Source organism: Miniopterus natalensis, chromosome 13 (assembly GCF_054644295.1).
Source record: "Miniopterus natalensis isolate mMinNat1 chromosome 13, mMinNat1.hap1, whole genome shotgun sequence".
Taxonomy (NCBI): Eukaryota; Metazoa; Chordata; class Mammalia; order Chiroptera; family Miniopteridae; genus Miniopterus; species Miniopterus natalensis.
The window spans coordinates 32,698,140-32,722,225 of NC_142093.1; the positions used below are offsets into that span (position 1 = coordinate 32,698,140).

At 36.6% G+C, this 24,086-nt stretch overlaps 1 protein-coding gene and 1 pseudogene across 1 annotated transcript; both read left to right on the plus strand.

Annotated features, from left to right (window-relative positions):
* The first annotated feature begins 41 nt into the window (after positions 1 to 41).
* PEX13 (peroxisomal biogenesis factor 13) lies at positions 42 to 20,422 on the plus strand. Its single transcript, XM_016214049.2, has 4 exons — positions 42 to 133; positions 12,385 to 13,079; positions 15,456 to 15,581; positions 17,945 to 20,422. Exons 1-4 carry the CDS (start codon positions 42 to 44, stop codon positions 18,241 to 18,243), a joined length of 1,212 nt encoding a protein of 403 aa, XP_016069535.1. The 3' UTR covers positions 18,244 to 20,422.
* LOC107537923 (large ribosomal subunit protein uL4-like) lies at positions 8,042 to 9,608 on the plus strand (annotated as a pseudogene).
* Positions 20,423 to 24,086: the final 3,664 nt, after the last annotated feature.

Here is a 24,086-nt window from a genome sequence, read left to right on the forward strand (position 1 = left end):
GAGTCCCAGCGCTCAGCTGCGCCGGAGCGGAGGCGGAGGAGATGGCGTCCCAGCCGCCGCCTCCCCCGAAACCCTGGGAGACCCGCCGGATTCCGGGGGCCGGGCCGGGGCCAGGACCGGGCCCCGCTTTTCAGTGAGTGTGGGACGCTTCAGGCCGCGAGCGTGGTGGGCCGGAGCGGGGACTCGTCCCCGGGCGGTTGAGGCCGTTGTGGCGGAGAGGTTCCCCTCCCCCTCTCCACCAGCCCCCAACCTCGAGGGGGTTGAGGTGGGCCGGGGAAGGGGGGCGTACGTGGGGAGTTTCGGTGTCTGACCGCAGTTTCTGACCCCTCGGCTCTCGATGCGACGTTCTCCAGGGAGCTGCTGGGAGCCTCTCTGGGTCCCCGGGCTTGGAGTAAAGGGGGCGGCTTCCTGCCGCTTTCTGTTTGCGGGGCGCCCTGGCCGTACCGCTTGACCCCCTTTAAAGCGATAGCCTTTTGATCTGTGGCGGAGGAGAGGGACATTTGCCCAGCCCCAGCTGGACGGGGAGCAGATTCCCTCTCAAGCTTTGGACAGCCTGTCGAGGAGGCTGGTTTTGTGCTAAAGCCCGAAAGGTCGCGTTTACGCAACTGGAACCGAAGCCTGTTACACAGTTGGCGTTGTTTTCCAGAATAACAGCGATGTTTCGGGCAGAGATTTGAGGCAGCAACCTGAAAGCGGGAGCTCTAAATCCAAGGCCTACGGATGGCTTTTGTGTGCAAAATAGTGTGTGATTTTTCTAAGGCCTGTGTTTTTTGTTTAAAACCAAAAAAAAAAAAAATCAGTATTGAATAGATTTACAACTCAAAAAAAAGGTTAAAATAGAAGAAAAGAGTTTCACAACCTTGTTTGTTTTGTGTTGAGTGTGGACCTCGGCATCTTAATTCAGATGATGAAACTGGAATGGCACATATTCTAATACATTAAAATCCCCAACATACTGGAACGTATTTCTCCTATGCTCAAAAATCTTGTAATCTTTTATTTAATGCTAAGATGCTTGAACACAACAGCTACTTCATAATGACAGATACTTAACAAGTCATAAGCTTTAATTATGCTGTTAAACTGGGGTGACACTTTCTACTACCTTTTTATGAGTGATGTGACTTGCTGAAAATTTGGACTGCTCTTTGGGAGAGAGGTTTTGTCCTTGCATCTGTTAAAGTTCTGTTTAGGGAAAATTGACCATTTCCCCACTCTTTTCTCTTTGTGAATTATTTTAAACGCGTAGAGACCAATGGAGAGTAAGATAATGCTTGGATGTGTATTTAAAAGAAATAACATTTTAAAAGAAATAAATTCAAAAGAAATAATATTTTGCCAGATTCCCCTCAGATTTAAAAAAAATTAAAATTAGAGAAACAGATAAGCTTTTCCATTCTGTTTCCTGCAGTAACTACTGTGCCTGTTTGGTGTTTAGTGTATCCAATAGCTTTTATACTTTATTTTATACTTCAGTATTTTTGTTTGTGTGTGCATTTACATATATATGTGTGTATATATATGTTCAAACTATCATTTTGCAAAATGTGCTTCCAGTAAATATTATTTATTTTGAGGTTTATCTTTTTCATACATATAGCTGTAGCTCATTTTAATTGCTGTTATGTAAAAGCAAACTGTTTATTTGCTCTGTTGTAGGTGTTAGAGTATTAGTTGTGATGTATTAAAAACTGCTGCAGTGAACATTCTTGCGCCTTTCGCCTTGTTCACATTTCCGAGGGGTTTCCTAATGTGTCACTGTCGTAAGTGGAACTGCGTGGTGGAAGGGCATGTTTATCTTCAAGTACTGACTATTGCTAGTTGTTCCCCAGAGTGGTTGTATATTAGTTTTTGCTTTTCACCAGCAAGGTATTCTGTTTTTCCACATTCTTTCCAGCACTTGATACTGTGGGGGGGTGTAAAAAATTAACTCCTCCAACCTTTTTCAGTTCTGGCTGTGCTAATGATCCAATTAACAGAGACAGATTAATAGCAGAAAAGTATAAAATTTATTACGGATGTACATGTGGGGGTGCCGTAAGAATATGAGACCCAAAGACACGTTGGGCAGTTGAGGTTCATATGCCATTTTGGACTAAGAAGTGGTGGGGCGGGGGGTTCTTCAGGACTTTAAAGGGCAAGAAGACAATTCACATGGAGATGGAAAAGCAAATGTTTGGTAAATAAATGTTACCAAATCTTTAACAATAGGATACTGAGAGGACTTAGAACATATGAGTGTTGCTAGGTTCCGTCCTGTATATTACATACTAGTTTACATTAAACTATAATTACCTATGATGATACCTCCCTTCCTGGAGCACATACTCTATCAAAATTCCTTTTAGATAGTTAGGGGGAAGGTCAAAGTTTCTTTCTGAGTCTTTTGTTCCTTAATCACCAACTTAAAATCAATATCCCAAAAGGCTTATTTTGTGGTAGCAAAATTTTGGTCCCTTTCAATGATGTTATTTTTTTAGTACTGTATTTGCCAATCTAATGAATGTGAAATGATATTTCACTTTAACTTACACTTCTCTGATTAGTAGTAAGATTGAGCATCTTTTTTTAATGTTTATTAGCCATTTGAGCTTTTCTATTGAATTTTCTTTTTTTGCCCAATTTTCTATTGGCTTTATCTTTGCTTATCAATTAATAGGAGTACTTTATTGTTCATACTAATCCTGTTTTCTTTGTATGTTTTAATATCTTTCAGTCTATGGTTTATCTTCTTTACATTCATATTCATGTTTGTTGTGCAGATACTTTTAATTTTAATATAGCCAAAATGTTCATATTCTTTGTGCTTCTTGTGTCTTGGTTTAAGAAATCTCTTCTCCTCAAATCAGGAAAATTTTTCTCTTTATTTTCTCTTAAATGTTCTGCTTTTCACATGTGTCTTTAATCCACCTGGAATTGACTTCGTTGTACAAAATCCATGTGAAATAGGGAACCTAATTTCTTTCCATGTGGATAATTAATTGTCCCAGTACCACCTATCCGTCTGTTCCATACTAGTTTATAACACCATCTATATCATGTCAAGTTTTCCTAAGTGTGTGGTTCTGTTTGAGGCACTTTCTGGTACGTTCTATTGGTCTGTCTATTCTTATGCTAGCACAACACTGTCTTTATAATAAGTTTTGATATTTGGTATGTCAAGAGCCTTCACACATTGCTATTCTTCAAAATTGCCTTTGTTACATTTAGCCTTTATTGAGAGACTTATTGGGATTTTTATTGGAACTTTATATTTTATTGGAACTTTATTTAATGATCAAGTAAGTCTTTCCATCTGTGAATATTGTACAAAGTGCATTTGGGGAGAATTTTGACCTTATTTGTCTTAAATAATGTTTTGTAATTGTCTCCATGAAGTTCTTTCCCATCTTTTGTAAAATAAGGATTATATCCAGCATAATTCAGACTTAATTTATTCTGATGATTTGGTTATAATTCTCTTGTGTTCCATTTTTACAATCTTATTTACAAATAAGCTAGTATCAATAGCCAGCATTCTTGTATTGGTCCTGATTTTCTTTGGAGTGCTTCTCAAGCCTCACGATTAAGTATGACATTTGCTTTTTGTTCGTTTTGTTTGTTCGTTTATTTGTTTTAAACTTTAAAAAAAATAATAGTATGTTTTTGTTGATTTCAGAGAAAAGGAGAGGGAGAGAGAAAGGGGACATTGATTGGCTGCCTCCTACACGCCCCCCCTACTGGGGATGGAGCCCGAAACCTGGGCATGTGTTCTGACTAGGAATTGAGTCATTGACCTCCTGGTACAGGGTACTATGCTCAGCCAACTGAACCACAGTGGCTGGGCTGCTTTATATTTTTGATAGCTTTCCTATTGAATTTCTCAGATTTTCACTGTGAAGAAGTGTTAAATTTTATGAATGACTTTTCTGCATCTATTGAGATCAATCATATGAAAATGTGGTTTATCGTATCAATTAACTTTCTAATGTTGAGTTATCTTTGCATTTCTGGATGAACTCTGCTTAATTGTGATTATTTTGTAAAATACAATGCTGAATTCTGTTCTGATATTTTAAGATCTTTGCATATATGTTCCTAGGTGAAGTTGGCCTACAATTTTATTTCTTTGTTCTATCTTACTTTTGTGGGTTTGTGTCGAAGTTGTCTAACAAATTTTTCTGTTGAGTCTAATTTTTTTTCCTTTATAGGTAGATTGTCCTTTCTTTAGTAGCCTTTAAGATTTTACCTGATACCTTCGTCCTCTGCAGCTTTATTGTTCTGTATCAGGGTGAATATGCAGACTTACATATATACATTTATATTTTTTCCTCCTACTCAGTAGCCACAGTGTTCATGCTCAGTACCCACAGTTTTCAGTCTGAGGATACATATCTTTCTTTAATTCAGGAAAACCCTTACTAATTATATCTTAAAATATTGAGCACTTTTCTTTCCCATCGCTTCTTTTGGAACTCCTCTTAAACATTGTATCATGAATAGTTCCTGCTGTATCAACATCTGACTTACTGTGCTTTGGACTGTAAAGACATTTATTGTTTAGTTAAGAAGAATTGTAGAGATCTGTTAATTCAACATTGTCATTAGGAATCTATGTTTTTCCTGTCTTCCCTTTCTTTTCTTTTTTTCTTTCCCCTGTCACCTTTCTAATAGTTTTGGCCATCTCTGTCTTATTTCTTACCTCTTCTAAAGGAACCTCTTTTTCCTCTGACTGCTTTCAAGATTTTCTCTTTGTTTTTGGTTTTCAGCAATTATACTTTACTGAGCCTCACTGTGGTTTTCTTTTGGGTTGGATTCATAGAGATACTTGAATCTAACTTGATGTCTTTCATTAATTTCAGAAAAGTCTCAGCCATTATCTCTTTAAATATTGTTTTTGTCCATCATCTTTTCTCTCCTTTGACTCCAATTACATGTATGTTCTGTATTTCACCATACACTGTATCTTACACTCTTTTTCTGGATGTATCCTTTAGTTACTCATGCTTCATTCTGGTTACTTTCTTCTGAACTCTCTTCTAGTCCACTGATATTTTTCTTTCAGGGTGTCTAATCTGGCATTAAACCAGTGATTGAGTTCATGGTTTCAGGTATTTGTTTTTTTCAGTTTTAGAATTTCCATTTAGTTTTGCTTTATAGTTTCTATTTCCTGCTGAAAAATCTCAATTTTATTTTTTCCTTTTGAATATATTGATGATAGTTGTTTAAAGTCTCTGCCTAATAACTCCATTAGCAGTATCCCCTATGGATCTCTTTGTATTGCCTGATGTTGCTCTTTCTTTAAAACATGTAATTTTGTCATCGTATAGACCTAATTATTTTTTAATGAAAGCTGGACATTGTATACACACAATTTAAAATGATTTGAGGCCTAGGATGGTATTTTCCTCCAGTGAGTTTTACTTTTGACATGTACCTTGAGTCACTAGCAATCTGGGATCATTTTAATTCAATAAAGAATTGAGCTTATTTGAAGCTGTGGTTTCAGTTCCTCCCAGGACTAGTCTATTTCCTGGAAACCTTCTTATCCTTACTCCTAGTATATGGCCCTTAAAGGTCCCAATCTAAAGTGTGGGGGTTTACATTGCCCCTCTTTGAGGGTTATGAACTCTAGTATTTGTATCCTTAGCATAGCCCAAGGAATCTATTAAAATCGCTGCTCAGCTTGGCCAGGCGTGGCTCAGTGGTTAAGCATTGTCCTAGGATCTAGGAGATCACGGTTCAATTCCTGGTCAGGGCACATGCCCAGGATGATATGGGCTCAATCCCCAGCCGGCGTTGTGCAGGAGGCAGTCGATCAATGATAGCTCTCATCATTAATGTTTCTATCTCTCTCTCTCCCCCTTCCTCTCTCTGAAATCAATAAAGATATATTAAATTAAATTAAATCGCTGCTCAGTTTCTCATCCTATCGACCATCTCTTCTGAAGTTGGCCCTTGGCCCTTGAGAAATGTCCCAAAATAGGCTGTCTGGGTTTTGGCACCATAATTCCTCAATTTCTTGTTCTCTCATGTCTTAAACAGATAATTTTCTATTTTTTCTAGCTTTTCTAGTTGTTTTCAGTGTAAGGGTTAGTCTGATGACTTAGAATGCCATTATGTGAGGTGAAATCCCCCAAGTTCTGTATTTCCACTCGGTTCCTTAGTGGGCTTTTTTTGTTTGTTTGCTTGTTGCCTCATAGTTACAAGATAACCCCTGTGGCTGTGGGCACTATATCTAAGGTTTGTACTGAAATTTTTTTCATATTTCCATGTTTTTATTTCATTTGTTTTTTTTAATGTTGTTTTAAAACTTGATTTCAGAGAGAGGGAGAGAGAGAGAAAGTTAGAAACATCAATGATGAGAGAGAATCGTCGATCAACTGCCTCCTGCACACCCCCTACTGGGGATTGAGCCTGAAACCCTGGCATGTGCCCTGACTGGAATCGAACTATGACCTCCTGGTTCATGGGTCGACCCTCAGCCACTAAGCCAGCACCAGCCAAGCCATTTCAGTTTTGATTTCAAAAATGTTATTGCTTCATTATTTCTTTGACCATTTTAAACATATTTAGAATCTTTGTTGAGCTGTTATATAAAATTAATTTTTCCTTGAATGAGTTTTCATTCTTATTTTTGTTAGCTTGGTTTCTTAGTGTTTTCCTCTTGTGTGTGGCACTTTTGACATGTTCATTTCAAGTAAGAATTTTTTATTTCTGTTTCCTTTCCCTTCCCTTCTACATTCACCTCTGTCTGTCTGGTAGGTTTCCTATTGCCTCTACCTGCTCCCTCAGCTCCCATTCCCCACACAAGAATTGGGTATAAAATTGGTGGCTTAGATTAAGGATATTAAATATTAAGTGACTGAGTACTAGATAACTTGTTTCATTTTCTGAACTTGGGGCTTTATCAAAGTTCTCCCCCATTCTTCATTCTGTAACTTTCTAAAAATCCTAAACTGTCGTCAGCACATTTTACAGTCTCTTTTTAAACGGCAAGGTGGCATTTCCCAGCCCCCAGACTAGTTTCATTTGAGTGGAGCACATTTAGTTTTGATATTTCCTGGAAACCTAGGCCCTGCCTGTCACTGCCTGATTCTAGATCCAGGATTGTGTGTGTGTGTATACACACAATGGAATGTTACTCGGCCTGGCCATAAAAAAAGAATGAAATTTTACTATTTGCAACAACATGGATAAATCTAGAGGATATTATGCTGAGTGAAATAAGTCAGACAGAAAGACAGATTCCATATGATTTCACTTACATATGGAATCTAAAGAACAAATAAAACAGAAACAGACTCATAGATGCAGAAAACAAATTTGATGATTGCCAGATGGGAGGGGAATTGGGGGCTGGGTGGAAAAGGTAAAGGGATTAAGAAGTGCAAATTGACAGTTATAAAACAGTCACTGGGATGTAGAGTACTACAGAAGGCATATAGTCAATAGTATTGTAATAACTATGTGGGGGCCAGGTGGGTACTTGAATTATCAGGGTGATCACTTCGTAAATTATGTAATTGTCTAACCATTGTGCTGTACACGTGAAGTTAATATAAAGTAATATTGAATATTAACTGTAATTGAAAAATAAAATGTAAAAACGATACTCAACATCATCAGCCATCAGCAAAATGAAATCAAAACCACAGTGAGTTGCCACTTCCATCTACTAGAATGAATCTATCAAAGAGACAGATAATAAGTGTTGGCAAAGATGTGGAGCCTTCATGCACAGCTGGTAGGAATGTGAATGGAACAGTTACTTTGGAAAACAACCTGGCAGTTCCATAGAAGGTTAAACATAGAGTTACCATATGACCCAGCAATTCCATGCATGGACATATATACCCAACAGATGTGAAAGCATATGTCCACACAAAAACTTGCACATTAATTTTCATAGCAGCATTAGTCATAATAGCCAAAAAGTGGAAACAATCCAAATCTCCATCAAATGATGCATCGATAAATATAATTGAGCAGTAAAGGAATGAAGTGCTGATGCATGCTACAATATGGATAAACTTTCAAAATGTCATGCTAAGGGAAAGAAGCCAGTCACAAAATACTCCATATTGTGTGATTCCATTTACAGTAGAGCTTCAGTATTTGCGGATTCTGTATTTGCAAGTTCACCTACTCACTAAAGTTTATTAGTAACCTCAAAACCATTACTCATTGCACTTTCATGATCATTTGCACACATGCTTTAGAGTAGCAAAAGACCTGAGTTATCCCTCAGCTGAGGTCGGCAAAACAGCACTCTGGTTTCTTGTTTCAGCTCATAGTGTAAATGGGTCCTTTTCACAACTTACTTAGTGCCAGAGATTTTACTGTTTTAAAATGGCCCCCTAGGAGAGGAGTGTGACCTTCTCCTCTCCCCACCATGGTGTGTGCTTGTCCACCAATATCCGTGCACTCCGAAAAGGGAAACATCTGGCAAAAATGTCACTTTGCCTGCTGTGTTCAAGGCTCCCATTCAACCTATTGTGAACTTTATTCACACCAACTTGTGCAAAAACAATAGCCCTATGCTGTCAGTGAACTGGCAGGTCATCAAACCAGTGCCAAGTCTTGGGGTACTGGCAGAGCTGTGGCCCAAATTCCCAGAGTCCAAGGTGGTGGAATTCATCGTTCTGGCCAGGGTGCTTTTGGAAATATGTGTCATGGGGGCCACATGTTTGCACACCAACCAAAACCTGGCACCGTTGGCACCACAGAGTGAACACAACACAGAAATGATATGCCATCTGCTCGGCCCTCGCTACCTCGGCCTTACCAGCACTGGCCATGTCTAAAGGTCATAATTGAGGAAGTTCCTGAACTACTTTTGGTGGTTGAAGATACAGTTGAAGGCTACAAGAAAACCAAGGAGGCTGTTTTGCTTAAGAAACTTAAGGCCTGGAATGACATTAAAAAGGTCTATGCCTCACAGCGAGTGAGAGATGGCAAGGGCAAAGTGAGAAACTGTCGTATCCAGCACAGGGGACCTTGCATCATCTATAATGAGGACAACAGTATCATCGACCATTTTGAAACTTGCTCCTGGTGGGCTTGTGGGCCATTTCTGCATTTGGACTGGAAATGCTTTCCACAAGTTAGATGATCTGTACAGCACCTGGCATAAAGCTGCCTCCCTCAAGAGTAACTACAACCTTCCCATGCACAAGATGTTCAATACAGACCCTAGCAGAATCTTGAAAAGCCCAGAGATCCAAACAACCCTCCAAGCACCATGCAAGAAGATTCACTGCAGAGTCTGAAGAAGAATCCACTGAGAAACCTGAGAATCATGTTGAAGCTAAACCCATATGCAAAGACCATGCGCCAGAACACCATTCTTTGGGAGGCCAAAAGCAACCAGCTCCAGGTGGATAAAGCAGCAACAGCACTCAAAGCCGAATCAGATGAGAAAAGGGCTCCAGGCAAGAAGCCTGAGGTAGGGAAGAAAGGAAAGAAGGCTGTTGGTGTTAAGAAGCAGAAGAAGCCTTTGCGCGCGGGGGGGGGGGGGGGGGGGGGGGGGGGGGGGGGGGGGGGGCTGCAGCTACCAAGAAACCAGCAGCTGAGAAGAAGCCTGCAGAAAAGAACCCACCACAGAAGAAAAGAAGCCTGTGGCATAAACTTAAATTTGTTTATTCCATAAAGGTCAAATCACTTTGGACAGCTAATTTTGAATAAAAAGGTGATCAAAGGGGGTGAGAGAGAAAAAATGACCTCCTAAGTACAGTGCTAAAGTGCTGCCTAGTATTCCTAAGGAGCATTGTTTTACTCAGAAGCAATGACTCAATATATGCCTTACATATATACTTCATAGAATACAACTATACAGAATATAACTTTATAGAATATAACTATATAGAATATAACTATAGCAAATAACAAGGACTGACTGTATGCAACTGCTCACGAGTATGAGATTTCTTTTGGGGATGATGAAAATGCCCTGAGTTACATATGGTGAAGGTTGTATAGCTCTGTGCATGTATAAAAACAAAATAGAAAACATTGAATTTTAAACTTTAAATGGGTGAATTTTATGATATGTGAGTTTTATCTCAAAAACAATTTAAATGACATTTGAGGGTAATGAATATTTTTTGAATGTCAGTTGGATAATATATGGTACAGAATTTTTAATTTTCAAAAATGGAAATATGGTTTTGTATGAAATACCTTTGTTGTTAGGAAATGGCATGCTGAGGTATTTAGGAGTAATATATCAAGTCCAACAGTTAATTTCAAATGGTTACACAATTTTCAAAAGACTAGAGAGGGAGAGAGGGATAGCAAATACGGCTAAACAATAGCAGTTGTTGAATCTAGATAGAATATATATGGATATTCATTGCGCTTTACTTTCAAGGTTTTTACCTTGAAATTTTTCAAAATTAAAAAGTTGGTGGGAGAGACTTTTTGCACATTCAGCATTGAGAATACACCTTCTGTTCTAGTTTAGCGGCCTGTTTACTTCTTATTTTGCTGGTCATAACACATAACAGGACTGTACATGGACACTGAATATACTTGTGTATGCCAGAAATAGGTAGCATTAAAACCAGAGAAGAGGAAAACTCTTTTTTTCTTATTAAACATTCATATTTAATCCCTATACTTTTTAAAGTAATATATTCATCACAACTTGTGAAACAATACAAAGGTATATAAAGAAAAATAAACTGTACTAATAGTGTGGAATAGTATGTGTATTAAATATTCAGTAATGAAAGACCCCAATGTAGTGTTTATGACAGTACCTATTATATGCCAAGCACTATAGTAGATAATGGAGAAACAAGGAAAACTCTTATACCTTTGAGGAGCTCACCTTGTAGACGAAGGAAACGTGAAAACAAATGTAAGATACTGCACAAAGTATGGACAAAGAATTATGAGAAGGACTTTTTTTTTAAAGAATGCTTTTTTTAAAAAAATATGTCTTAATTGATTTCAGAGAGAGGAAGAGAGAGAGAAATATCAATGATGAGAGTCATTGATTGGCCGCCTCCCACACACCCCCTACTGGGGATCAAGCCTGAAACCCAGGCATGTGCCCTGACCGGGAATTGAACCAAGATCTCCTGGATCATAGATTGATGCTCAGTCGCTGAGCCACGCCAGCCTGGCAAGAAGGTCTTTTGATATTGGCAAAATAATTTAGAAAAAAAATACTAAGAACAAGTAGAAAAGCTAAGTGAAATATAAAAACATCTGCTTGAAGACATTATAGAGCAGATAAGATAAAGATTTATGGGGTGCAGATCCAGAAAAGATGGAAATCTGCAAGATGAGCATGACATTTGAAAACACTCTTCCCATAGAAGTTTACAACAAACCTACGTGTAGCAAACATAATATGTAATGGTTACCTGTTGAAAACTTTTCTTTGAGATCAGGAATGAGACAAGGATGCCTACTATCATCACTATTCAAGATTGTACTGCATGTCCTAGATGTAAAACCTTAATAATCAGAGCTGTAAGAATTGAAAAAGAAGAAATAAACCTATCAATATTCACATACCGTATGACTGCAAATCTTAAGATTCTAGGAAATCCAAGGAAGAATCTAAAACAAAGTTGCTGGATACAAGGACCTTATTTTTTAAAACAATTATTTCTACATAACAGTAACAGTGAAATATTAGACATCAATGCACCAAAAAATAAAAAAATATATATAGGAATAAATCTAAAGAAAGAACTCCATATAGTAAACTGTAAAACATTACTGAGAGTCAAAGTTATTTTTAAAAACCATTTTTGAGAAAAATCTTCAAAAGGCCTAAATAAATGGAACATATATTATATTTGTGGGTTGAAACTCTCAGTATTATAAAGATGTTGATTACCTCAAGTTAATCTGCAGGTTCAATGTAATCCCAAACAGAATCTTGGTATGATTTTGGGAGGGAGAGAGGGTTATAGAACTTCCTGCTTTGATTCTTAAATATATATGGAAATTCAATGGATTAAATAGCCATTCACTTCATCTTCACTTTTGAAGATGAAGAACATTGTGGGAGGACTTGTTTTATTGGATATTAAGATCTATTATAAAACTATACTAATTATTATAGTGTCAGGTACAAATATGGACAATATCTAGCAACCAACTCTGAGAAAATGGACAAGTGTCTTAAAAAGAAACTATGGATTGAGAATAGTACTAATAATCATAGCTTAAGTAAACTAGAAAATAGAGTTCATTCATTCAGCTATTTTATCTATGCATTTTGTCTTAACACTGAGATTCTAAGTAACTGGATATTAGAGACTATTTCTTACTCTTAACATACCTTCAATAGAATCTCAACATTAGATATAGAAGGTGTTTTTAGTTAATTTGAATTGAATCTATTGTGTTTAAGTTACTATTTTGAATCTTTTTTGGTTTTAGATCTGCTGATTTGGGTCCTACTTTACTGACAAGACCTGGACAACCAACACTTACCAGAGTGCCCCCACCTATTCTTCCAAGGCCATCACAGCAAACAGGAAGTAGCAGTATGAACACCTACAGACCTGCTTACAGCTCATTTTCTTCAGGATATGGTGCCTATGGAAATTCATTTTATGGAAGCTATAGCCCTTATAGTTATGGATATAATGGGTTAAACTATAACCGCCTCCGTGTAGATGATCTTCCGCCCAGTAGATTCGTTCAGCAAGCTGAAGAAAGCAGCAGAGGTGCATTTCAGTCCATTGAAAGTATTGTGCATGCATTTGCCTCTGTCAGTATGATGATGGATGCTACCTTTTCAGCTGTGTATAACAGTTTTAGGGCTGTATTGGATGTAGCGAATCATTTTTCCCGATTAAAAATACACTTCACAAAGGTTTTTTCAGCTTTTGCATTAGTTAGGACTATAAGGTATCTTTATAGACGGTTACAGTGGATGATAGGTTTAAGAAGAGGCTCCGAGAATGAGGACCTATGGGCAGAAAGTGAAGGAACTGTGGCTTGCCTTGGTGCTGATGACAGAGCGGCTAACTCAGCAAAATCTTGGCCAATATTCTTGTTCTTTGCTGTTATCCTTGGCGGTCCTTACCTCATCTGGAAACTGCTATCTACCCACAGTGATGAAATAACAGGTAAGAGTAAGGGAATGGGTTCAGAAACCACATAACAATCTCAGATTTCAAGAATAGATTTGTTCAATTAGCATTCTTTATATTTATTTATGTATAATATTTTGATCCTGTCGTATTTTTAGTTAAGAACTTCAGACCCAGAAGAGATACACAGCAAAACAGGCCTGGTGATTTATTCATTGTCCATTCAGTGTAACAGTGCATATTACCTAACTGCTCTTCACAAGGCACTGAACTTGCTGCTGTGGAGTATATAAGGATGCATAGGACATAATCACCCTTATTTCTAAAAGTTATTGGCAGGGAGGTGGGGAAGACACATACAGGTAATTGTAATGAAGCAGAAAGAGTGTGATAAGGAATATGACAGTTGGGGAAAGACAAGGTTTATTGAGCCTTTTTTATATGCAAGACACTGCTAGGTGTTTTGTGTATTTTATCTCATTTAATTCTTAGAATAACCCTAAGAGATAGGAGTTATCTTCATTTTACAAGTGACAAAACTAAGGTTCAGAGAAGTCATTTGCCCAAGGTCACATCTTTAATAAGGTAGAACTAGAAACAAAACCAGGCCTGTTGGACTGTTAAGTTCCTATTCCACCAACTGGTACAGAATGCTATCTCAATTTAGAAAGGCAAAGCTAAATTTTATTTATTTATTATTTATTTATTTATTTATTTATTTTGTCTGTTGGTATCCAAGAAGCTGCACTTAAGTTAGATTTTTGAAGGACAGGTAACATTTCATCAGTTAACTGGGGAAAAGCAGACTGTTGAGTAGATGAAACAGCTTGAACAAGAGTGCGTAGGCAGAAAATAGAATATTCAGCAGCTGTCCTGTAGCATAGAATAAAAGGATAATAAGGATGAAAAGTAAGGTTGAAGGCTAATAATGGAATATCTTAATTTTTGTTTAGTAAGGAAAGGATGGGGTTTTTGTTTGTTTTGTGTATGTGTGGAGTTTTTTTAGCAGACCTATACATATAAATAGTGTTCTGAAAAGATCAGCCTGTCTCAGGTGTTTGAACTTCGGGATCCACTTATATGCTGATTTTTTCATTAAATACAGTCAGCCCTTTGCATCTGCAGGATTTGAATCCATGGATTCAACCAACCGTGGATCAAAAACAGTATTTTCATATTCCCAACCATGGATGAAAAATACTATTTTTCATTCATTGTTAGTCAAATCCTCAGATACGAAGGACTGACTATAGAGTCAAAAGATATACATCGACTTTGAACTGCATGGAGGTCAGCACTCCTAACCCCCTGCATTGTTCAAGGGTCACCTGTAGAAGTCAGAAGGGAATAGTGCCATGGGGAAAAAATAAAGCAGGGAAGGGTGTTGCAGAACCAGGATTGGGAAGTGGGGTTACAATGCTACACCGTCAGGGAAGGCCTCCCTAAAGGAGGTAAGAGATTAAGCCCTGCACCTATTTGAGGCATAGGGAACAGCAAAAGCGCAAAGGTATGTAAATGGTAGTGTGCCTGGCGTGTCATGTGAACAGCAAGGAGGCCAATGGTAAAGGAGCAAAGTCTGAGTAACAGGAGATGAAGGAGGGAAGAATACAGTGTTTTGAGACCTCCATGCAAGGGCAAAGGAAATTTCCATATTTCAAAGTCCATTGAATTATGCAGTTGAGAAGTTTCCACTTAACGTTCATTTGGAAGTGATTAATCTCTAATGTAATGACATGGCATAAATTAATACAAAAGAAGAATTTAACAGAATTCTACTCTACTCGTCTTCTTATGGATGGATATGCTCAATTAAAAGCATAAGTTCAGTGGATTGATACCAGGATTTGTTAATACCTGTGTGAAAAAATATTTTCAAAGATGAAATACCTCAAATCTCATTATGGATGAGCATTAACAGATGAACATTTGCACTTGATGATAGGAAACACTACCTTTAAACACCAAAATATTATCCCACCCCCAAAATCCCATTCTTCTCAGTAGTAGACCTGTATTATAAAAAAAGAACTCCCTTTTTATTGTATTTTGAGTTTCATCAAAAAATTTATGGAAAAGTTGTTTCTTTTGTTAAATAAGTACAGTATCTTCAATTTGCCTCATGACCTGCAAAACCTAAAATATTTACTATCTGACCACTTATGGAAAAAAAAATTGCTAACCCTTGGCTTATAGTAAGGGAGCTAGAATTTTGAGCTTCAAAAAAGGGAAAAATTCATAATAGATATCCTGGTGAACACACTGTTGATTTTTACATTATATTAATTATAGAATTTACTTCAGGGGTGACTTTTCTTGTCAAATAAATTTATGCAGTTTGCAAACCATAACCAGTAAAATATCTTCATTTTTCTTTTGTATGTTTTACTAATCTAGTCTTAATTTGGTTTTTAGACAACACCAACTGGGCAAGTGGTGAAGATGACCATGTAGTTGCTAGAGCAGAATATGATTTTGCTGCCCTTTCTGAAGAAGAAATTTCTTTCCGTGCTGGTGATATGCTAAACTTAGCTCTCAAAGGTAACAAACCATGAATAAATTGAAATTATCTGTGAATTTTTAGAATTTGTAAATGTAGTATAAAAACTCCAACAAAGGATATTGGTTATTGTTAGTTAACTCAGAAGTAGTTTCTAGGATTTTGCTTTTGTGTCTGTTTTGAACTTTCAAATCTGGGCAGTGGGGGAGAAATGCCCCAACAAAGTTGTTCCAGTAATGTTTCACCGAGATAAGAGTTTGTTTATATAATCTCTTCTAAACCCCAAACACTTGAATTCTAAACTCTGTTAATCCCCACACAAAAGCATGAGGTAAACACTAGTATAACAAATCTAACAAACCAAAGAAATTATCTGGCATCATTGAAGTATCCCTTTCCTCCTCTAATTGCGGGTGCTGTTGCTGCTTTCTTTTTCACTTGAATAGTGTTTACTTCAGAAACTTCAACATGAATATTTTAGGAATTACTGTCATGAAGTATTTGGACCAGATCACTAACAGTTTTTAATTGCTCCAGACATGGCCTTTTTCTTCAGCCATCCCCAGTAATGATCATAATTTTTGTTGATTTACAAAAAAAAAATCTTTTGTGTGTTTGTGGGGATTCAGGTTTGCTACGAAAAGTCACATTGTTGGTAAAGATACCAGTAATAATAACCACTGTTGTTTATAGAATACTACTTACTATGTACAAGGCACTATACTTTACATATTTTATTTAACCCTTATAATAATAATGCTGTGAAATGCGAACTGTTATTTTTGTCCCTGTTTTAGACATAAGAAAACTAAGACTCAGAATTCTGAGTAAATTGTCCAGTATTACAAAACTAAGAAGTAGTGGAACTGGACTATGAACCTAGGTTTATTTGACTTCGGAACCATTTTGGCTGTTTCCTGTGTGACCTCTTAAATGGAAGCTTTAGCTTTTAATTGCTTTTAGTCACTCTTTACATAAGGAAAAAATCATTAGTTTAATGTGTAAATAATTAAAATTTTTGGATCAGATTTGCTGAATCTCTGCCATATCCCCTCATACACAAAATCTTGACTTCTAAGCATTATATTCATGTTTTTTGGTGAAAATCACATCTTACTCTTTTGGATTTCAAAAGAATGGTTTTTTTATAAGATTTATTGTTATAGATAGGACCAATACAGAAATTAGTTTTAATTGATCTAAATAAACAATAAAGGTTTCTTTCAATTACATTATAATAATTCAGAAAAATGTTATAGCTTAGATTAGATATTCTACTAATCTTGCCTCTAAACACTTTGTCTTTGCTTCTTTGCTTTTTTCCATTGCTCAAGTAAAGTATATGTATTTAGAACAAAATCAGTCATACACATTAGTTTCTTGTTTTTTTCTTTTTATAGCATATCAAACATTCAAATGTCATATTGTTCCTAAATTACAATGTTGAACTGAAACTCTAGTGTTAAACAACTTTTTAAAGACATGGATAAAATAGGTGGGAGAATACCAAAATACAAAATTAAATATATTAAATAACCTTTCCTACTTTAAGCTTAAGTTATTGCCTTTAACTTTTTGTCATAAGGCTGGAGATAATAGAGGTCTTCATTTTTGCCCATTTTGGATTAATATTAACATTCACTGTCTTCAGGATTGTTTATCATTGTCACATAGAATGACTTTTATATTTTGGCCAAAAGTATGTAAAGCTGGCTGCCATGGCCCATGTGGCCTAGTGATTAGAGCGTCGACCCGTGCACCAATGGGTCTCAAGTTCCATTTCCGGTCAAGGGCACATATCTGGGTTGCAGGTCCGATCCCTGGCCCTGGTCGGGGAGCATGTGGGAGGCAACTAATCGATGTGTCTCTCCTCTCACATCGGTTTTTTTCTCTCTCTCTCTCTCTCCCCCTCCCCTCCTTCTTCCACTCTCTCTAAAAAATCAAAGGAAAAAATACCCTCAGGTGAGGATTAAAAAAAAAAAAAGAAAGCTGACTTACATGAAGGTATATATTTCTTTTCTATACTTACCCCTGACTTATCCTATTAAGAAGGATTGAGAAATTCATTTCTCAAATTCCAATTTAAAATATGAAAGACATTGATGTTAGCTTTCAGCTTTTGGGGTAGCTGAATCTCCTTACTCTATGAATGGACCAACTAATATAAACTTTATGTTCTTCAAGGTTGAAAAAAATATTTAGTAAGTATAAAAACGTATAAATTATAAGAAGGGACCCTAGAACTGTTAAGCCTATTACCATTTGATATTGAATATCTGTGTATATGCTATTCGTTTATATATTTTATTATGTAAGTGTAACACAGCTTTTACGTAGTATTTTACTATTAATATTCTGTTGGACCTCCAAAGTATAATTACAAGACTGTCTATTCTGTCATCAGAACAGCAACCCAGAGTGCGTGGATGGCTTCTGGCTAGTCTTGATGGTCAAACAACAGGACTTATACCTGCTAATTATGTCAAAATTCTTGGTAAAAGAAGAGGTAGAAAAACACTGGAATCCAGTAAAATTTCCAAGCAACAACAATCTTTGACCAACACAACACTAATTAAAGGAGCCACAGCTGCTGATTCTTTGGATGAACAGGAAGCTGCCTTTGAATCTGTTTTTGTTGAAACTAGTAAGGTCCCAGTTGTACCTGATTCCACTGGGATAAGTGGAGATAAACAAGATCTTTGAACTTTAGAGTACTTTTAAAAAATTACTTATAAAGAAATTATTCTACAATCCAGTGAACACATTTATTGCTATTCCAGGTATTTTGCTGCTAGAAATTGTTAAAGTTGTACACTAGTATGTTGGTCTAGTGACCTGGTTACATTTTACAAGTTATTGGACCAGAAGGATGTTTGTTTCACCTAGATTTTAAGATTATGGGAACTTTCATTTTCATCTTATTTAAAACCCTGTGTTTATTGCCTGACCCAGTTGAAGCATCATCCTGTACAACAAAAAGTTTGCGGGTTTGATTCCTGGTCAGGGCAAATACTTAGGTTTTGGGTTCCATCCCCCATTTGGGGCACATACAGGAGGCAACTGATCAGTGTTTCTCTCTCTCTTTCCCTCTTCCTATCTAAAATCAATAAACATATCCTCAGATGAGGATTAAAAAAAGTAAAACCCTATGTTTACTGAAGGAGTAAGAGTAATGAACTACAGAATATATTGTTTGCTACAGTAGGGATTATTAATGCTTTTTAAAATTCTACATTAATTGTCTTGGAATCCTCAGAAATTGAGTGCTAACATATGAGAACAGGGAAAAAGGCTAATTTTTTTTTTACAACTTTAATTATATCGAATAATAAAAATTTTCTGACCTGTATTACATTCAGTCTTGGGTTTGTTTTAAGCAGTAATATATTTTTGCCCACTAACAATTGATAACATCTTTTATTGTATTTTTAAAAATTTATCTTGGAAAGGTCACTGGAAGCATTGTGAAGGAGATGGTTCTAAAGTATATTTAGCCTTAATAGTTTTCCCTGCTACTAAAAAGGTTGACATTTATCTTTCTTACAGATTATTTCCATTTCTTCTAAGGAGCAAAGAACTTTTTTCCCTTTACAATATGACTAGTTTCATCCAGGGTGAATCAGGGTATAGGAAAGATTTACTTTCTTTTCCTCCAACCAGGAGTCAAGTCCTTGGAGTTTGTGCATAATGATATAATCAATTCTAGCAGTAATGATTTAAAATCTTCTCACAGATTCTCTGCTTCTAACTAGTACAGTTTTCAAGAGTACATATTCAGGCTGTTCATTGAACACATTTGTTTTTAGGTTTAGTTTTTAATACTTGAGACTAAATAAAATTCTGAATTGCCATTTGGCAAATGGTAATGCTATTTGACTTTTTTGCTTAATAATAACTTAAAAGGCAGTTAAATTTCAATACCCTGAATATTTACACACAGGATTGGAAAATTTGTATACTTGTGATCATACTACAAAATAATACTGTCAGGAATACATGTGTACAAGAATATATTCACAGGTATATTTCCATTTTTGTTCCACAATTATAGGTTCCGCTTTGTTTTGTTATAGAGTAATTTATAGAAATTTTCTTGAAACAAATTTTTGATAAAACAAATTATTTGGTGTTGAGACATCTGAATTGAATGCTGTAAGTGAAGTGTAGAGGTGAAATGTCGAGTCAGTCTCTTTAGGTTAGAAAAGGTGAGTCTTTACAATAGGATTTGTGACTGCTGGTAAAGATGTTTAGGGAAAGAGTATAGCACAGAATGAATAATAGGAATAACTTCACTTTTCCTAGGGTGTTTATTTTTTGGTTAAGTATGCTAAATTGCAATATATATTAGCTGACTGGTAACTATTTGTGTCTAAAAATTCCTTTTCTATTAAAATTCTAGAAAAGGAATTTAGGACTAGAATAAGAAATTTTGTAATCTTTTTTATTATGACAGTTTTAGTATACTTTTTTTAGATGATATTAAATGTAATGTTCAGGGCTTCAATATTGTAATTTTTAGGAACTTATTTAAGGAGTACTGCTTTACAGAAATTACTAACTAAATCCAAAACATTTTCAATTAAATAAAATAATAAATTACAAGTTACAACAAGAAAACATTTTATTTACAAATTTTTTCTGATTTTATTTTGTCAGTTTAGAAAGGAAAACGTAAGAGGATTATAAATTTTCATGTTTTAACATGTTATTTATGTACTTGATTTATTTCAGTGTGTCATAATTATACATTTACTTGAATATAGCTATCCTTATCTTGTGCTTCCTTTAATGGAAAAAACAGAAATTGAATACAGTTAAAATTTTATTTTTAATAGATTGTGAAGTTACTTTTACTGGAAAAATAAAAATACATTAAACTTCATTGACATTTTTTGAAGATAACTCTTTTTGCAGGATTGGAATTGATATAAAAAGTCTCTCTTTTTCGCCCTGGTCGGTGTTGCTCAGTGGTTAGAGTGTTGGCCCCGAACTGGAGGGTCTTGAATTTGATTCCCGGTCAACGGTGTGTACCTGGGTTGCAGTTTCAATACCCAGTCCCAGCCGAACGAGTTCAGGAGGCAGCCAGTCCCTGTGTCTCTCACATCGTTTCTCTCTCTCCCCCTTTTCCGCTCTTTCTAAAAATCAATGGAAAAAATATCCTCAGGTGAGAATTAACAACAAAAAGGTCTCTCTTTTTCTTCCTGTTATTGTGTATACTAACTACTGCAAACCAATGTGTCTGTTCTATTTCCTTGTGAGGTAAAGAAAAATTAGATTTACATTTATATAAAAATTAGATATCTAGACGGTGAATTAAATAAAAATAAGACTACTGCCGTGACCAGTGTTGCTCGGTTGGTTGGGCATTGTCCTGTGCACTGAAAAGTGGTCAGTTCGATTTCTGGTCAAGGCACATGCCTGGGTTGCGGGCTTGATCCCTGGTGGGGTGGCATGAAGGAGGCAGTGGATCCCTCTCACGTCGATGTTTCTGTCTCACTTTCCCTTCCTCTCTCTCTCAAAATCAATTTTTTAAAATCTTAAAAATAAGACTACAAATCTAGGTTTGGGATTCTAATCTGGACACCACTACTACTTACTATAAGATTTAATTCACATTAGTTTCCTCGTTGATAATGTTGGACATAGAAGCTACATCTGCCTCATATGAACGTGCCCCCCCACCCCACCCAAGTAGGATTTTTTATTTGTCACCATTAAGTCTGAATTTTAAGCAGGTTCTTGGACTGGGGGGTCATATCCATCAGCCCGTTCAACTTTAGCACCTGTCTCATCCCTAGTAGCTTTTCCAGATCTGCTAACTTCAGTGTGAATCTCCATGAGTTTTCCCAGTTCATATTTGGGCTTCTTTAGCATTTGATTTTTCTAACAAAGACATGATGGAGCAGGTGAAAAGATTGGCAAGCCCTTTCTGTCTTTTCAGTGCTGTCTGGAATCAATTTATTGACCACTTCTTTCAAATCATTTGTACCTCTTGGGTCATGATTCCCATCATCCATATGTTCTTGACCTCAAAATTTATTATTTTCAGGCCTTATATTTTATCTGAGTTCCAAATTCATATATCTACCTACCACTTTGATATCTTAACTTGGTATCTGAAGTTTAGAATGGTTAAAAATCCTGACCTTCACTTCAAACCCTGTTTCTCCTCCATTCTCTTCCCTTTGCTAGTAAATGACAACTACATTTTTCCATTTGTTTAGGCCGGAAACTTTGGAACCCTTTTTATTTCTCTCATTCACACCCCACATATACTATTGTAATAGCCTATGACTTGTCGCTCTTCTGCCTCTATGTCAGAAGACCTATAGTCAGTTGTCAAAACAGGGACAGAGTATTCATTTTTTTTTAAATCTAAGTCCTATCACAACACTCCTCTGCTAATTCCTGCCAGAGGCTTCCCATTGACTCAGTACAAACTCAAAGTCCTACAGTGGTCTACAAGTGGTTGTGTGGTCTGACCCCCTTCAACTCTTTACCTCCTGCTTTCCCCACGTCATGTTGGCTTCCTTGCAGTCACTTTAACATTCTAGGCATGCTTTCACCTTAGGACCTTTGCACAAAGTTTTTCTTACGCCTGGACATTCCCAGAGATTCTCACAGCCCTCTTCGCAACTTTCTGGTCATTGCCCAAGGGTCATCTCAATGAGCCCATCCATGTCACCCTGTTTTAAACTGCAACCCTCTACATTCCCTTATCCTTCTTTGCTTTTTTGTTTTGTTTTGTTTTTGTAGTATATATTGCTTCATGTTTTCCTGCATCCCACAATGAAACAGTACCTCGCATATTTTAGGCACTCATATGTTGAAAGAGCGGATAAATCATACTGTCTTTTCCCAATACTCTCATTAATGTCAGTTTCCCTCTAGGAAGAGCATATGAAATTAACCCTAACATAATTAATGATGAGTACAGGGTAAATTAATAGCTTAAATTTATAACTACTAGCTATAATAAACAGTATTTTCCTAGATATTCATAATGCAAAAGTTTTACATTTGTTTACACTGTTAGTAGACTTAATTTATTGTTAAGATTAAAATATGTAGGAGTATCAAACTATATGCCTTTGATAATTCAATTTTTGTGCAGTTTAAACTTGGTTGATTTTTTAAAAATACATCTTTATTGATTTCAGAGAGGGGAGGGAGAGGGGGAGAAAGAGAGAGAAACTCAATGATGAGAGAGTCATTGATCGGGCCGCCTCCTGCATGCCCCCCACTGGGTTCGAGCCTGCAACCCAGGCATGTGCCCTGACCAGGAATCAAACAGCGATCTCCTGGATCCTAGGTCGATGCTCAACCGCTGAGCCACCCCGGCTGGGCAAACTTGGTTGATTTTTAAATTTCACTAATACATTCATAACATTCAGCACACTAAAGAAGTTTTCATTTTAAGCCAATACAGTAAATTTCAATTGGAAAGTAAGCCCTGGAGAAAAGACCACAACACAAGTCATTTAGGTAGCAAATCTTTTAGATAGCTAAGTAGAATTGATACTTTTAATTTCCCACAGCAATGCATTACAAATGTTTTTGTAATACATTTGCTTCCAGGATCTGTGGACCTTTGGATTCATCTTTTTACTCAATTCTAGAAGTTTCACAACAGTTATCTCCATTCTATTTGTTCTCTTTAGATTCAAATTAGACATGTGCTAAACTACATTCTGTCCTTCATAGCTTTGTCTTTGTATTTCCATCTCTGTCTCTGTGTGCCGCAATCTGGATAACTTTTCATGTGTATTTATTTGCATGTTCACTCTTCAGTTATTTCTAATTTACCATTTAATTCATTCACTGTGGTTTCTTTAAATTTTCATAATTATATTTTAAATTTAATTATATTTTAATAATTGTATCTAAAAGTTCTTTTTTTCAATCTGCTTGTTCATCATTGATCATATATTGTGCCCTTTATTTAAGGACACCATGTTAATGTCTACAAGAATTCCAGTATCTGCAAATCCTTAGAAGTTAAAATGTTTATTGTTTGTTCTGATGCCCACGCATAGTATCTGGCCTCTTCATGTTTGTGGTGACCTTTCTGAGCTTATTGCTTGTTAATCTGTGAGTTCTGCAGGTCAAAACTGGGCGGGCTTGACTCCACAGAGGATTCACTTCTGCCTCTACTGATAGTATGGATGCATCATATTCTGGGACCAACTAAGTACTCCCTTGAAAGTCTTAAGTAAGAGTAGGAGACCAGGATCTCTTTCCCCTCACCCTCACTCTACTTACTGGCCCAAAGCTCAGACTCCTGACAGCTTTGGGCATCTACCCTCAGGGTACCCACACCCCTCCTTTCTTCCTGCAGTTTCCCAGCTCACTGAATCTGATAGATTTTTGCCTGCCCCCAACTTCCTGTGAAACTCACAGCGCCTTAATGTGTATGTCTCAGACAGGGTCTTGTTCAGCAGGAGAGCCTCACATGTAGCCCACCACAATGCCAAAAGTGAGAACTTCCCTCCAATTTCCAGACACTCATAGCCAATTATTTCAAGTTTTACATTGTGAAAAGTCAA